Source organism: Natator depressus, chromosome 6 (genome assembly GCF_965152275.1).
Source record: "Natator depressus isolate rNatDep1 chromosome 6, rNatDep2.hap1, whole genome shotgun sequence".
NCBI lineage: Eukaryota > Metazoa > Chordata > Testudines > Cheloniidae > Natator > Natator depressus.
Genome location: NC_134239.1, coordinates 111,614,085 through 111,628,868, shown reverse-complemented (window position 1 = coordinate 111,628,868; position 14,784 = coordinate 111,614,085). Strand labels below are relative to the sequence as shown.

The 14,784-nt window shown below is 46.2% G+C and overlaps 1 protein-coding gene across 2 annotated transcripts; it reads left to right on the top strand.

Moving 5' to 3' along the window:
- Nucleotides 1-254: 254 nt before the first annotated feature.
- On the top strand, nt 255-13,359 carry CKB (creatine kinase B). Of its 2 annotated transcripts, none has more exons than XM_074956306.1 (8): nt 255-414; nt 2,018-2,233; nt 3,375-3,529; nt 4,834-4,966; nt 5,853-6,024; nt 7,898-8,021; nt 8,957-9,146; nt 11,435-13,328. In XM_074956306.1, the coding sequence occupies exons 2-8, from the start codon at nt 2,041-2,043 to the stop codon at nt 11,611-11,613; spliced, it is 1,146 nt and encodes a 381-aa protein (XP_074812407.1). In that variant the 5' UTR covers nt 255-414; nt 2,018-2,040; the 3' UTR covers nt 11,614-13,328. The 2 variants fall into 2 exon arrangements, with proteins under 2 accessions (XP_074812407.1, XP_074812408.1); XM_074956307.1 differs by lacking the exon at nt 2,018-2,233 and adding an exon at nt 2,680-2,867 and having other exon boundaries at nt 289-414; nt 11,435-13,359.
- Nucleotides 13,360-14,784: the final 1,425 nt, after the last annotated feature.

Sequence of the window (14,784 nt, the reverse complement as noted above, 5' to 3'; positions counted from 1 at the left end):
AAACACTGTAATAATGGAAAGTGGGTGTGCATTAATACAGTATTTGCATTTTACCAGAGGAACTAGATGCCATTGAGCCAAAAAACCTCACATTTTCAGATCGCCTGGAAGGAAAGTTGTAGGCTCAGGCTAACACAGAGAAACGAGACAGCCAGCATCTCCCTGCGACTAAGAGGCCTGGCAAAATGGAAGCAACAATAGGTTCTAATAGACTAAGGGACCTCGCCCCTCCCTTTTACAATCTTCCAGTGGAATGAATGGAATATAAATACCAGCCAATGGGAGGCCAGCTCCTGCTGTATATAAAACTGGTGAGGCTGTGGGGGTGAGACTCCACTTCATATAGGTCTCCCTGTGACAGCTTTGGGGGTGTAAGAGCAAGAACAAGGGCGGTTTCCTTTTCTGTGGTGCCCGGTAAGTGCTGGGGGAGCTGACTGGCAATACTAAAATTGGAGGGTGAACTATTTGGCCTGTTTTAGACAGTTTGATTTAATACAACTATTTCGAGGCAACCCCTCCCCCCCCCCCCAAAAAAAACCCCGAAATTGTAATCCAATGGGTCAATATTGTATTGCAGCTGAATGTATTGTTTGTTAGTGCTAGCTACCAAAGGGTCCGGAATGCGTCTCCGGACCCTGGAAAAAGGAAGGGAGGCGTTGTGGGGGGCTTATAGATAAAGGGAGAGATGGAAACAGATTATAATATGGACGCCCAGAATGTAACCAAGGAAAAACCAAATAAAGCCTAACCCCATGCAGGCACTGGAGGGTTTGTTAAACTGGATCGGCTCTAACTTTAAAGCCAGGCTAAGCCGCTATTTAGCAGGGTATTTACATAGATTCACCCCCACTCGGGTGACCCGAAGGGAGGCGTTTGTTACATAATGGCTTGGGGTAGGGGACTGTTTCTCCCGCTCCCCAAAGTGGGTAGACAGTGCTTTTGGGATGGGCGAGCTCTCCCCAGCCGGGGATCCCTCAGGGATTGGAGAGGGTCGGGCTCGCTTGCGCTGGGTGTTGGGGATCTTTGCCCCCCAGGCTTGGGGAAGCCGGAGGAATTTCTTTTTCCCCGGTCCTCACCTTCTCCCCTCCGGCGCTGGCTGGCCCAGGCAATCTGCTGCAGCCGGACGCTCCCTGCGGGATTGGATTGCGGTTGCAGCTGGGTCCCGGCTGGTTGCCGGGGTGCTGCGTTCCCCTCTCTCCCCCCTGCAGGTGGGGCGAGATTGCATCGTCCTTCTGGCCCCGGCTGCTGAGCCTGGGGAGAGGGGCTGCATTGCGTTCCCTCTTCTAGCCCTGGGGAGGGGGGGGGGGCGCTTGCATTGCACCGCACCCTCCCCGCCGGTGCTGGGTCCTGGGGAACGGCTGCTGTGCGCTTCCCACTGCCTCTCGGCGCAGACAGGTTGCATGGCAGGTGCAGCATCACCCTCCCGAGCGCCCCCCGCCCGGGGCCGGAGGGAGGTAACGCGGCCGGGTCGGGTGCGCCGCAGCTCTCCTGGCTGGAAAAGCTGCAGCCCCGGGCTCGCGGCTGCGCCCCCTGCCTGGAGGTGGCCCGGTGCCGCCTTGAGCTCGGGGAGCGGCCGCTGGGTGGCCGCTGCCGAGCCCGGCACTTCTGCTGCGGGGGGGGCAGCTCGGCCACGCGGCTCTGGGGCTAACGCGGGTTCCCCCTCCCCTGAAGGGGCCCCGCTCGGGTAGGGCCGGGGAGAGAGCTCTCAGCAGGGGGGCTGGCCACTGCCTATACAGCCCGGGTGGGGCAGACCTGGCACTTCTTCCCCAGACTAGGGCAAGTCCCCCACCCCTGGTTCTGCACCCTCCCTGTGGGGAGAAGGGGGTAGCCCTGCCCACAGGGTGCCCTTGTTAGGAGGCCGTGGAAGGCGCCTTAGAGGCCAGGCAGTTAACCGGGCCGCAAGCAGGTGGAGTACATGCCAAGGTGACCTTGGTGCAGGCCATGGCGTCCTTCCAGCGGCTGCCTGGAAGGGCGTGCCAAGCACTGAAGGTGAGGTTTCCCCTTTCTTCTTCCCTAGCACCTCGCAGTCAGGCGTCAGTCATGCCATTCTCAAACAGCCACAACCTCCTGAAGATGAAGTACTCTGCTACGGATGAGTTCCCAGACCTGAGTGTTCACAACAATCACATGGCCAAGGTGCTGACCCTGGACCTGTACAAGAAGTTGAGGGACAAACAGACTTCCAGTGGATTTACCCTGGATGATGTCATCCAAACTGGGGTTGACAACCCAGGTAAAGGACTGAGCCTCTTGATCCACAAACATCTGTTCTCCCTCATTACAGGAAGTGTGTCTTGATAACAGCACCAAGGTTCCTTGAGCTGTGAAAATCTCTCAGGCAGCGAGTCCTGGCCCAAAAGCACTGCCCACTAAGACTTAAAGGTGGCCTTCTCCCATTGAGCAATGCAGAGAACACTATAAATGCATGCAGTGTTCTGAGAGACCAAACACTCAAATTATGTAACTGCTCTGCTAAATGCTTTGATCTGAAACAAAATCTGACTAAAAGTGTAACTTAGCTACAAACACCATGACTAAAAATTTGACATTCTGAGGGCTTACCTGGCTGCTTTGATCTCTCCTATTCCAAACTGGCTATGTGAAGTTCTGTGGCACTTCTTTTAAAAAAAGGGGGAGCAGATTAATGTGTTAACATTCCAGTATTTATTTTTACTCTAGCAATATCAAAATGGCCCAACTAAATAATCAGAGACTGCCTCCTGATGAGGAGTACCCGGACCTGAGCGCCCACAACAACCACATGGCCAAGGTGCTAACCCTGGACTTGTACAAGAAACTGAGAGACAGAGTTTCACCCAGTGGCTTCACCCTGGATGATGTCATTCAGACTGGGGTTGATAATCCTGGTAAAATGCATTGAGAATATTCTATGTGAACCAGCTGAAATCAGTGATGCATATGGTGACTAAGTTTGTGGAGTTGAGTCTTGTGAGCAATGCAACTCCATCAGTAGCAGTCTGAACCAAAAATCAAGTTGTCCATGAAGTCCAAGCCCAGCGTATTATAATGGATGCAATATCTGAGCTGCCTGAGCATAAAATATCTGATTAAACTATAGCTAGTAAAATTGACTATGGACAAAAATCTTGTGCTGAACTAGATTCACTTGTCCAAATGTAGCTTATTGGCAACAGTTATGGGTTTTCAGTAACTTTACATTTCATTAGCTGGATGAAATGTAAAGTGTCTAAGATTTGTCTTCAACTGGTTCTTGTCTTGTGTGTATGTGTAGGAATACATTCCTAAGTGACTAGACCTACCATTATAAGGACAAACTTATCTGGTTAATGCTGTTCCAGGATACAGTCAAACGTCACCCAAATCTGGTTCTTACAATTCTGTTACCACTCCAGGCCATCCCTTCATTATGACAGTAGGATGCGTAGCTGGTGATGAAGAATCTTATGAAGTGTTTAAGGATCTCCTTGACCCAATTATCAAGGACCGACATGGAGGCTACAAACCAAGTGACCAGCACAAGACTGATTTGAATCCTGATCACCTACAGGTATAGAGTCTTTCATCAGCAGTGGTCAGACATCTGACAAAAGTATAGAAAAGCCTGGGCAAAACTAAGTGTAGTTGCTTGTCCCTGTCAGTCAGAATCTGTTCCTGTGACTTGCGTGACCACCTGTTAGAATCTGTTGTATTCCTATCCTATTGCTCTCTGGAGCCTGTCTCTCAGTAAGGACTCTTCCGCACAGGCTGGGTGGAACCACTTTTGAATGACTACTGCTGTCCTATCTGACCTGAGATACTGCTGTGACTTGGGGCTTGCCTACACTGCTGCGTGGGGTTGATCTAAGATATGCAATTTCAGCTATGTGAATCGCGTAGCTGAAGTTGACGTACTTAGATTTACTTACTGCGGTAAGTTGACAGCTGACGCTCTCCCGTCGACTCTGCCTGCACCTCTCGCCCTGGTGGAGTACCAGAGTCGATGGAAGACCTCTCAGCGGCCGATTATCACATCTATACTAGATGTGATAAATCGACACCTTCCCCCCCATTCTCCCTCCCTGCTGGATTGATTGCTGCCTGCCAATCCGGCAGGTAGTGTAGACAAGCCCTTAGCCCACTCTGCTCTAGTGGAACAGTCACACCTTTCTCAGCTGTGAGCTTCAACATCCACATTTGTACTTGACTTCTGGGGCAGCCCTGTCTCACCCTGCAGGATCCTTAAGGATGACTCTAGGCTGGGTTCTGGCACACAAGTGGATCTTACAAACCACTTGAGCTGTTGAAGTCACTACTATGTAGTATCCATTCCAAAGTTTGAGTTCAGGATCTTTCCAATTGTTCTAGAAATATTAAACTACTGGGAATCCCTAACAACATGTGTGAACGATCTGTAGCCAAAGTAGATTTTTAAAGTTAAATGGGAAGACTCTTAACTGTAGCAACCTGAGTTCATAACTCTGTCTACCTACAAGAGTTGACTAGCATCTAAACACAACAAGGAGCTGCCTTATTTACAGCCCACTTCTGGAGGGGAAATAAAACCCTAAACTTGGGTAGAGACAAATACAGATGTAAACTTCTGTTAATGAGTTGATCTTTTCCAACTATTAGTAAAAGAAAGCAGCTCTAACGTATTGAGAGCACTGACACGAGGATTGTATGCATGCAGTACACTAGCTTATCCACTTAAAAATATGAGGTAGTAACATGATGTCTTGTGTTTGAGCAGGCTTTAGCATTAACTCAAATATTGAAGGCTTTGGGGTCAAATCATGCTCTGAAACCAACAGGGGCTGTGCATAATTCAGGGTAGAACTTGATGGCATGGTTGCACTTCTCAATCTCTTATAGGGTGGTGATGACTTGGACCCCAGCTATGTGCTAAGTTCCCGTGTCAGAACTGGTAGGAGCATCCGTGGATTCTGTCTTCCCCCTCATTGTAGCAGAGGAGAGAGACGGGCTATCGAGAAGCTTTCTGTTGAAGGTAAAATGAAAGTTCAGTTATTATGGACTGACTTTCGATGTGCCTCAAACTGAGGCTAACAATTGAGGAGGTAGAATATTTTTGCCTACCTCCTCAACTTCAAAAATCTCAAATATTAGGGCACCAAATGCAGAATTAGGAATCTGACAAATTACCACATGTAGCTGGATGTCTAACCTAATAACTAGAGCTTATTTCTCAACTGGAAGTGAATTGGAAGCCAGTAGAGGGCAATTGGATTGTATTAAGTAATGAGTTTCTGACCTTGATGGCCTTCCTGGCTGTGTGGGATAACAAGTGAGCATGCACTCAACTAGAGCAGGTGTTAGACTTTTCAAATCCAGTGATGTATTGCAACACTCGTGGTCTTAACTACAGCTCTTGCCACCTAGCTTTCCACTAGGATGACACTGGGAGTGGGCTGTAGGTTTCAATGGGATGTATTTTAGGAGACTGTCTTGTACAGTGGCAATGCTGTCTCGTACTGAGACCACTCTGCTCAGGACTCTTCAATACAGAGAGTAATATTACTCTAACCTCTAAATGACTGGAGTGGCCTTGCTTATTCATAGCTAATACCACTTCCTGCTAGCAATATAGGTCCTATTAAATAACCCTAGTTGCATAGCTCATAAGAAAACAAATGCCCTTTTAAAGATATAAAGGCTACAGTAACTCCCAACAATGTGCAGCAGCCTGATAGTTCCTTCAAAGGTGAAAGAGCCAAGCACTGCATGGTCCCTGACAGTAAGGGGAGGAAGGAAACAAAACAGATCCATTTCAGAAATGCTACCAGGCTTGTGTGTCTAGCCTCTCAATTGCTGGGAACATATCAAAATACCATCTAGCATCCTGTTTGTGTCCTAAACATGAATCTTGCTTTCAGCCCTGGCTAGCCTGGAAGGTGACCTTAATGGAAAGTACTATGCTTTGAAAAACATGACTGATGCAGAGCAGCAGCAGCTGATCGATGATCACTTCCTATTTGATAAACCAGTTTCTCCTCTCCTGTTGGCTTCTGGAATGGCACGAGACTGGCCTGATGGCAGAGGCATTTGGTGAGTATATGCAATGGAAACCAGAATCCTTTAAAAATGTCTGCAGTGGGTACCAGGCAGAAATCTGTGGTCCTGAATAATCTAGCTGAACGAAACAGTGTTCACTTGGCAGAAACTTGCATATTGTCTTTGCTTTTAAAGGGGTATTTGAATCTGCTCTGACTTAAATGTGAGCTTTAATATCCGCTTCAGTGGGCCACAAGATCAAGCCCATAAAGCTAAAATTTAAAAAGCCCTCAAACTTTAAGTTCACCCCCATTGGTATGGCTGTTGCTCTCAGCCTCTTTACTAGGGACATAAGAATTGCTCCACTGCAGAAATAATTCATTTAAGGGAGCAGGGAGGCAGCTAAAATCCATTAATGGTGAACTAGTGACAATGCCACTATGATTAACGCAATCTAGCCTTTTGGAATTGAAAAAAATAACTGCAGTAAAAATGGCTTCACTGAAAACACAAGGCAGGAAAAGCAATGCCTTCTGCAGCAATATAAACAAAGCAAACCTAAAAGGGGACTAGTGTCAGTCTTTCTGCTTATGGTGAAGAGAAGACTTGGCCTCTTACGTGGCTTTTTTGCATTGGAAACATCAGGCCTTAGCTTTTCTGTCTAGAAAGCTAGCAGTATGCCTTGACACAGGAACAAGTAAAGGGAAGGAGTTAACTTGTCAGACCTCTAACACCCAACCAACTAGTGGAAGAAAAGCTTTCACAAGAACATTTTAAGTATCTTGTTCTCCTCTACACTGAAGGTTGAACTCCTGCAAATGTTCCCAGGTCAACAAGAGTCACTAAAAGCTTCTTGCTACACTCAGTAGAATTCCTCCAGTCTTATGCAACAGTGGGATCTTGAATGCATTTGTAGGTCACCTTTCCAAGAGAACACTCATCACCTGCCTGCAAGAGATAACACTAGATAGCTTTGTCGACTGAGCCATGACTCTAAAACCTTAGTCTCTGATTAAATGGAAGCTTTTAACACGCTATGTAACCTTCATCTTGACAGCTAACTAATTCAGTACCCAACTTGATTGCTGTCAAGGACTAGCTTATCACTATTGCAATATGAATATTTTTATCTGGCAGCAGCAACTAAAATCCAAAGGCAAGGGCAGATGGACCAGTGGGTCACCAGGCTTGCAGCATTCTTCCTTCGAAATTGCAGCTTAAAATTAGTATCCAAAATTTTGTTTCTTAAATCTACTCATATGCTGAGTCCTTGCTGCATGTAAGGTAACTTAACTGACCTTGACAAGACTATTAGGTTGCACCTCCTGTTTCCTTGCATACCATAGATGGTGTGAGAAGGTGCAGACTGCTGCCCTAGCAGGAATATTTGCTAATGTATTTCACCCCTTACACTGCCTGACAGTGACTCCTTATGGAACAAAGGGACTGAATCTTTCTGTCCCTGGGGACTTGCAAATTAATTTGCAAGACCTGACATGGCATCAAGGTTGAGCAATAAGATCATAGGAAAGGGTGCACAGGATGTGCACATCTTGATGGCTATATTCTAAGACTTAGGTCATGTCTAAGCAGGGTGGAGGAGGAGTCAAATAACCATTCTTCAGATGTTAAGGGCTGAAAAAGCTGAATTGCATCTTCCTTTGATGTTTTGGGAATATGGGTATATGGAGTTGATTTGACCCTTTAACCTACAAGGGCAGATTCAGAGTTAAAACTAAATCTAATGCAACTGTCATGTAAGAGTAAATGACACTAAAGTCAAAGCATATCTTCAGTACAACATGAGCTCTTTAAATCAGTCCATCTCTTATTTGGACTAACCCATTGTAGATTTCCAGGTGGCAATCCAAGTGAGTAAAACTCTACTGCAAATGGAGAAAGGGGTTGTTTGGCTTCTGTCTTCCAGGCACAATGACAACAAGACCTTCCTTGTCTGGATCAATGAGGAAGATCACCTTAGAGTTATTTCCATGCAGAAAGGTGGCAACATGAAGGAAGTGTTCACCCGCTTCTGTACTGGGCTAACACAGGTGAAGTTAACCTTTGTAACAAGAAGCCTAAAGAGAATTGCTCTTGCCTTAAATGGTGCAGGACTTGATGCAGTGCTCAGAGTGCTGACTTAAAACAGGCTCTAAAAATATACTGCCATGTACTGCTACTATGTGGCATGGAGTCTCAGTGCAAGTACAAGTCCTGTATTGTGCTTGTGTAAACATCTGACAATGTAGCTTAGGCATCTGGTAGCATCTTAGTGTATCTTTCCACAAATAAATTCCAGAGGTGTACAGGCTCAAACACCTGCTCTGACAAAGTAGGTTATTGTTATGAAGCCTAGAGGAAGGTCCTCTAACGTCCTGATTGGCTTCCTCCTCTTACATGGGTTTTAATTAAAACATATGAACTCCCACTGCCTACAGACAAATAATGGAACATGTCTTGAGACTCAGTAAATGTGTAGTGGTGCTCCACTACATCAAACACCTACTTTGAGCCCTAGGTACCTTAGCTAAAACACTAGTGTGAGGGGGAAGTAAAGCCAGCACATCCTCCCCACATCCACCCATGCAAAGAGGAACAAACTCCACTAAATCAAGCCTGGCAACAGCACTAAATATCCACTCTCTTCCCACAAGCCTATGTCAACAGATGGGCTTAGATGCTACCCTGAAAGCCACTAAATATAGACTCATTCAGACACTGGGGAACAAAGTAAGTTCAAAGATCTGTTTGGGGGGGGGAAATGCCCTGCTGGTTGCCCCCACTTCTAAATCCAGGGGTCTTTAGCTTCAGAGGTTCCACTGATAGCAGCTGTTCAACTCGGGTCATACTGCTATCTGGGGAGGGACAGTGAATCATGGAGCTAGATACATTAATGAGACTGTAAATAGTCCTCAAACCTCAAATTCTTAAACCTTTGAGAGACTGCCTGGTCTGTTCCTCCGCTAAAGTCATCTTCTCTCTCTAGATTGAAACTCTCTTTAAGACCAAAAACTATGAGTTCATGTGGAATCCACACCTTGGCTACATCCTGACCTGCCCATCCAACCTTGGGACAGGTCTCCGTGGTGGTGTACACATCAAACTACCAAACCTTGGCAAGCATGAGAAGTTTGGAGAAGTCCTCAAGAGGCTGAGGCTGCAGAAGCGAGGCACTGGTGAGAAATGGAATCATAGAATATCCAGGTTGGAAGGGACCTCAGGAGGTCATCTAGTCCAACCCACTGCTCAAAGCAGGACCAATCCCCAACTAAATCATCCCAGCCAGGGCTTTGTCAAACCTGACCTTAAAAACCGCAAAGGAAGGAGATTCTACTACCTCCCTAGGTAACCCATTCCAGTGCTTCACCACCCTCCTAGTGAAAGTTTTTTCCTAATTTCCAACCTAAACCACCCCCACTGCAACTTGAGACCATTACTCCTTGTTCTGTCATCTGCTACCACTGAACAGTCTAGATTCATCCTCTTTGGAACCCTCTTTCAGGTAGTTGAAAGCAGCTATCTAATCCCCCTTTTCCCCCCCAGTTCTTTTCTGCAGACTAGACAATCCCAGTTCCCTCAGCTTCTTCTCATAAGTCATGTGCTCCAGCCCCCTAAATTTTTGTTGCCCTCTGGACTCTTTCCAATTTTTCCACATCCTTCTTGTAGTGTGGGGCCCAAAACTGGACACAGTACTCCAGATGAGGCCTCACCAATGCCAAATAGAGGGGAATGATCACGTCCCTTGATCTGCTGGCAATGCTCCTACTTATATAGCCCAAAATGCCGTTTGCCTTCTTGGCAACAAGGGCACACTGACTCATATCCAGCTTCTCATTCACTGTAATCCCCAGGTCATTTTCTGCAGAACTGCATTAATCACTTCCTTTAAATACTCTATTGGCAAGTAGGTTTGGGGCCTGAATTACTCAGAGGCAGTGTCTGGAAGACTAATTCCCAGTTCATACAGTCAGGGCCATCCCTAGTGGGGGTGCAGGGCCCGGACACATCAGCCTCCCCACTAGTCTCCTCACAATCTGCCCCACCCAGCCCCTGCTCACCACCACCTCTTCCTCACAACACCACCACCACCCCCTGCCTGCCTCCCCACTCACCTGTCCATCTGGCATGCCTTCCCCCCACATCCACCTGACCACCACTCTCCTCCTTTCTGCCTGCCTCCTCTCCTGTCTGCGGCTCGCCTCCCCGTTCACCTCCTCATCTCGCTCACCCACCAGCCTCCTGCCTCACCTCCCTGCCCACCTTCTCACCTGAATATCAGGACAAATGGTACCCTGATCATGCATCGGTTGGGATGCAGGCAGGGGTGAAAGTAACTTAAAGGACTTACCGGTACACCGGAGTCCTGAGCAGGGGCATGGTCTCAACCAGAAGAGGTGGGGCCTTTAAATCAAGATTTAAAGGCCCTGGGGCTCCAGCTGTGACTGGGAGCCCCAGGGTCTTTAAATCACCCTGGAGCTACCAGGTGCAGAGGCAGCTGGGAGCTCAGGGGCAAATTAAAGGGCACGGGGCTCCACCCATGGCAGAGCTCTGGGCCCTCTAAATCACTGGCAGCCCTGTTGCTACTACCCTGGGGCTCCGGTGGTGATTTAAAGGGCCAGGACTCCCCTCAGTGGCTAGAGACCCAGCCCTTTAAATCACCACCAGGGAAGCCAGTCTGGTCCAGCACGGCATACTGTACAGTATGCCAGACTGTACCAGCTTACTTTCACCTCTGGATGCAGGACAAAGGGCTAAATATCAGGACAGTCCTGATTTTTATCAAAGCACAGGGGCCCAAGGCAGTTGCCCCAGTTTGCCCTACCCAAGGGATGGCTCTGCATTCAGTAGAGGGACAGCACTCCAGGATGACTTATTTAAAAAAAAGTCTACTATGTGGAGGCAAATGGGATAGAGGCCTACAGAACTGCACTGCAGCATGCTATTAGTTAGCACCATTTACAGTCCTTGTCCAAATCCTCCCCTTGTGCCTATGGAATAGGCAGCTTACCCACTGTGAGTGCCCACAGCTACAGTCATGGCTAAGGAAAGTGGGTTTTTTTGTCCCACAAGAACAGTTCATCACTTATATCAAAACACTCTAAAAGCATCAAGCTACCTGGCTTCTGTCCAGTAGAATGCTATGCCAATGATGCAGATAATCCTAGGCACAGAGGCTGAGTTACTTGCAAAGGGTCACTCATAGTGGTAAAGCTGGGAGGGGGAGAGTCCTGTGTGCTAAACTTGTACTATACTACTAACTCAGCAGCAAACTGGAAGTATCCCTCTGTTCAAGCCATGCCTGTCCACCTTCCTGTCCATAAGCAGGTATGAATGCAGTAGTCCCAGTTGCCAGGCCAGCAAGGGAAACTCTTTTGCTCCAAGTGGACTCTTGCTATGGCCTCTCCAGCAGTCCACAAGATGTGAAGGACTTCACAAATCTAAACTGAATCTCCTCTTTCTTCAGGGGGTGTGGATACTGCTGCTGTTGGAGGAGTGTTTGATGTCTCCAATGCTGACCGGCTAGGCTTCTCTGAGGTAGAGCTGGTGCAGATGGTGGTTGATGGTGTGAAGCTACTGATTGAAATGGAAAAACGCCTTGAAAAAGGCCAGACCATTGATGACCTCATACCAGCTCAGAAATGAAAGCACTTTAATGCCATGCTTCCTAACTTATTGGATGAATAATAAACATCACTCCAATCAAAGCCCTGGGGTCAAAAACCCACTAGTAACACTGTAGAACAGTCTTCCATCCATCTGTGTTAGAGTTTATTTTTTTTGATGGCTGAGATGTTGCTGAAAAAACTGAAATAAACTATTGTTTTGGCCTGACAAATGTGTCTTAATTAAACCAAATCTGTCTGAATACTAAAATCTAGCATGGCAGCACAAGGCAGAGTGACATTTGGCTGTTTCTTCCAGCTTTTTGGAGTGGCAGGACTTAGTGTTTTAGTATCTTCCTAGCTGGGCTGCTTCCCTCGAAGTGAATTCTGAACTTGATACACCCACTTGCAGTTCTAGGGGAACAGTCTTTCCACCACCTGTGATGTTAGTTGTTGCTGTAACTTTTTTTTTAATCCTGGTAAGTGTCATAAAGAACAAATGTTCATACTTCAGTTAAAATACTCTCCTGTAAAACTGCACATGCTCAGGTCTTAGAGATGTGGCAGTCAGCCCTTGAACTCACTTGCTGTATTGTCTGTAAATTCTTTCAGTATCTTGACAATGGTAAACTGATTTGTGGCTTGTCATACCCGGGCCACCTTACTGTTAAAGGGGCTGTTTGCAGTCACACACAGATGGGCAGCCAATACATGTTGCTTCTCATGGCCTAAAGCTTGTTCTAATAGCTCTACAGATGTCTAGGTCAGTAGGAATTGAAACTAAGGAATTAACATTCTCTAAGTCTAGACAATAGATAGTAGGAGAGCTGGTGTAATAAAGGGCTCCAAATTGAGTCACCAGTATTACCCCCCCACCCCAGTTCTTGGTTTGAAGGGTTAATCTATCACATGTTGAAGGAATGCTAAAGGAGTAGTCAAAAACCTGCCTTAACTACATTACTTTTCCAAAAGCATGCATACTAAATACTTTCTCCTAGTTTCAACATGTATCAGACTTGTACACCAACTGTTGGGGAAGCTGGGAGATGCTGACTTGAGTGTCAGTGGCTTGTTAATATGCTGCCTGCTATGTAGTCTTTCCCTATTCTTACAAATAGCTCTCAGCTGAGAGCTAACAAAGAGCTTGGGCTTCAGTCAGCTTCCTCGACCTGACACAGAGCAATACACCAGACTAAAACAAACGCTCTAGTCAAGCTGGATCTTGATGCAGCTTGTTGGTTCCATAGCCATTCTCAAGCTGTGGGTGGAAAACATTGTATGTGGTAGCAACTCAAGTCTCTCCTGCTATAGAATTACTATAATTAACCTGCACTTATAATTACTCATAAAAGCAATTATCCCAGAGATGGTGGTAGCAGGGTTGGTACTGGGCCAGAGCTCAGATACAACCCCCCAGAGTATGAGCTCATAGCTGTACTCTCTTCTAAACCAACAGTTATATAGAGGTGGCAAGCTGATAGTTTGGGCATGCAAAGTTGTGCTTCATAAAGTGTGGTATGTGTGGTTTTTAGAACACTCATGTTGCTGATTTAATCTTTACCTTGCTGTATCCTTAAATGTCATAAACAGAACTTCAGTCTCACGTTGGAATAAGCTAAGATGCTAGTCAGTGTAAATGTAAATCTGTGAAGGAAGGCTGAGTGGCTTTCCCATTAGACCATCTCTACCCTACAAAATTGTTGACCTAACTTATGTCAGTATGCAGCCATTGTAGTTATTAAATTGTTTGTGTGTATGAACACTTGGCTCTTTGTCAGCAATGCACATCCTCACTAGGAGCACTTGTATCAATTGTATTGGCGGGGGGGGGGGGGGGCGGCATTGTGGGATGGTTCCTAAAAGCCAATAACAGGCAAAACTGTGCCTACACTAGGGGAAAATCTGGACTGTCAGATGCTTTTGAATGGACCATAAAATCTTTTAAATTTTCTCTGGAGTCTGGACCTTGACTATACCTTGGCCAAGAAATTTGGACCTTGACAGAAAATAATCAACTATCTCTGGTGTACATGGACACTGCATCAACCTAATTACATCAGATGTGACTCTCCACTGCTTGGGGAGGTGGTATTGCTAAATAGGCATAGAGAGGCACTTAAGTCAATGGGAGCCAAATTTAAGTGATGACACTTCCACAGCTAGGCTGCTGGAAGGGGCTTGCATTGACCTAATGCTGTAGTGTAGACCAGACTTTAGAGGTGGTATTTCTTTATTCTGTCAGCATGATTAAAATGCAGTGCTGAAGATGGGGCGGGGCTTCTTCACAAGAGGCTTGGTGCTGTGTACGAAGTATGACATTTACATGTTGGAGGCATTCAGAAAAAGAATGTTTTCTTTACAAGGCTATAGAGGAGGAGGAGGAGGGGGAGAGAGGGTAAAACCCACCTGCTATTTCTGTACATTCTTGGGAGACTTCTGTCCACTTCATGATTCCACACATGCTTGGCAGGTGGCTGGAGTCTCATCTAACAGGCTTGGAGTTTTAATTTAAGAGTGCCTGTCCGCACTCCACACAACAGCACTGCTGCAATCGTTGCTAATGTAAATCTAGTTGTACCAGCCAGGCCTTATTTTTCTTCTGCTGTCTCCAAGAAGCTAGACAGAATCTGTAGGTGAAGCAAATAAATCCGTAGCCAAAATTGCAGGACAGTCCTTATTTCTTAGATCTAGTTAAGGAAAATAATTCTCTTTAGTCTTTGTTTCTACCGCTGGACCATTAGCTGAATTCTCATTTCTCTGCCATGAGGAATAATAAGAGCATGGTTTTGGTTTGAACTTGTATAAAGCAATTGTGAATATCCTAGAGAGTAATCCTGTTGTGGCAGAAGGCTGGGCACAATGACCTAACAGAACTGGTACCCACCTAATGCTTATGATTCAGGAAAGAAATAAAACCTATCAAATTATCTTAAAAGTTGTAACATATAGTTTTATTCTTAGCAATACTCTGAAGAAGCACTGTTCTACCTAGTTTTATTTTCATGGGTAAAATGTAGGAGTACTAATCATTGGTTAGGTCTGCAAATATTTTACTCTTATGCTGTGGGTCAGATAGTGAAGTTCACAAATGTAAACACACTCTCCCTTCCCACCCTAGGCAACAGTGGCTTCTCAGGTGAGTTGTTGGGACCTTGCACTATTCAAGCAGAAGATCATAAACAGCTAGAGGTTTTATAATGAATCAATGCAA

Excerpts from the sequence above, each read along its gene's own strand:
- CKB (XM_074956306.1), top strand. The coding sequence starts at position 2,041 with ATGCCATTCTCAAACAGCCACAACCTCCTGAAGATGAAGTACTCTGCT. Across the intron at positions 2,234-3,374 it reads AACTGGGGTTGACAACCCAG|GCCATCCCTTCATTATGACA; the intron begins GTAAAGGACTGA and ends TTACCACTCCAG. Across the intron at positions 9,147-11,434 it reads GCTGCAGAAGCGAGGCACTG|GGGGTGTGGATACTGCTGCT; the intron begins GTGAGAAATGGA and ends CTCTTTCTTCAG.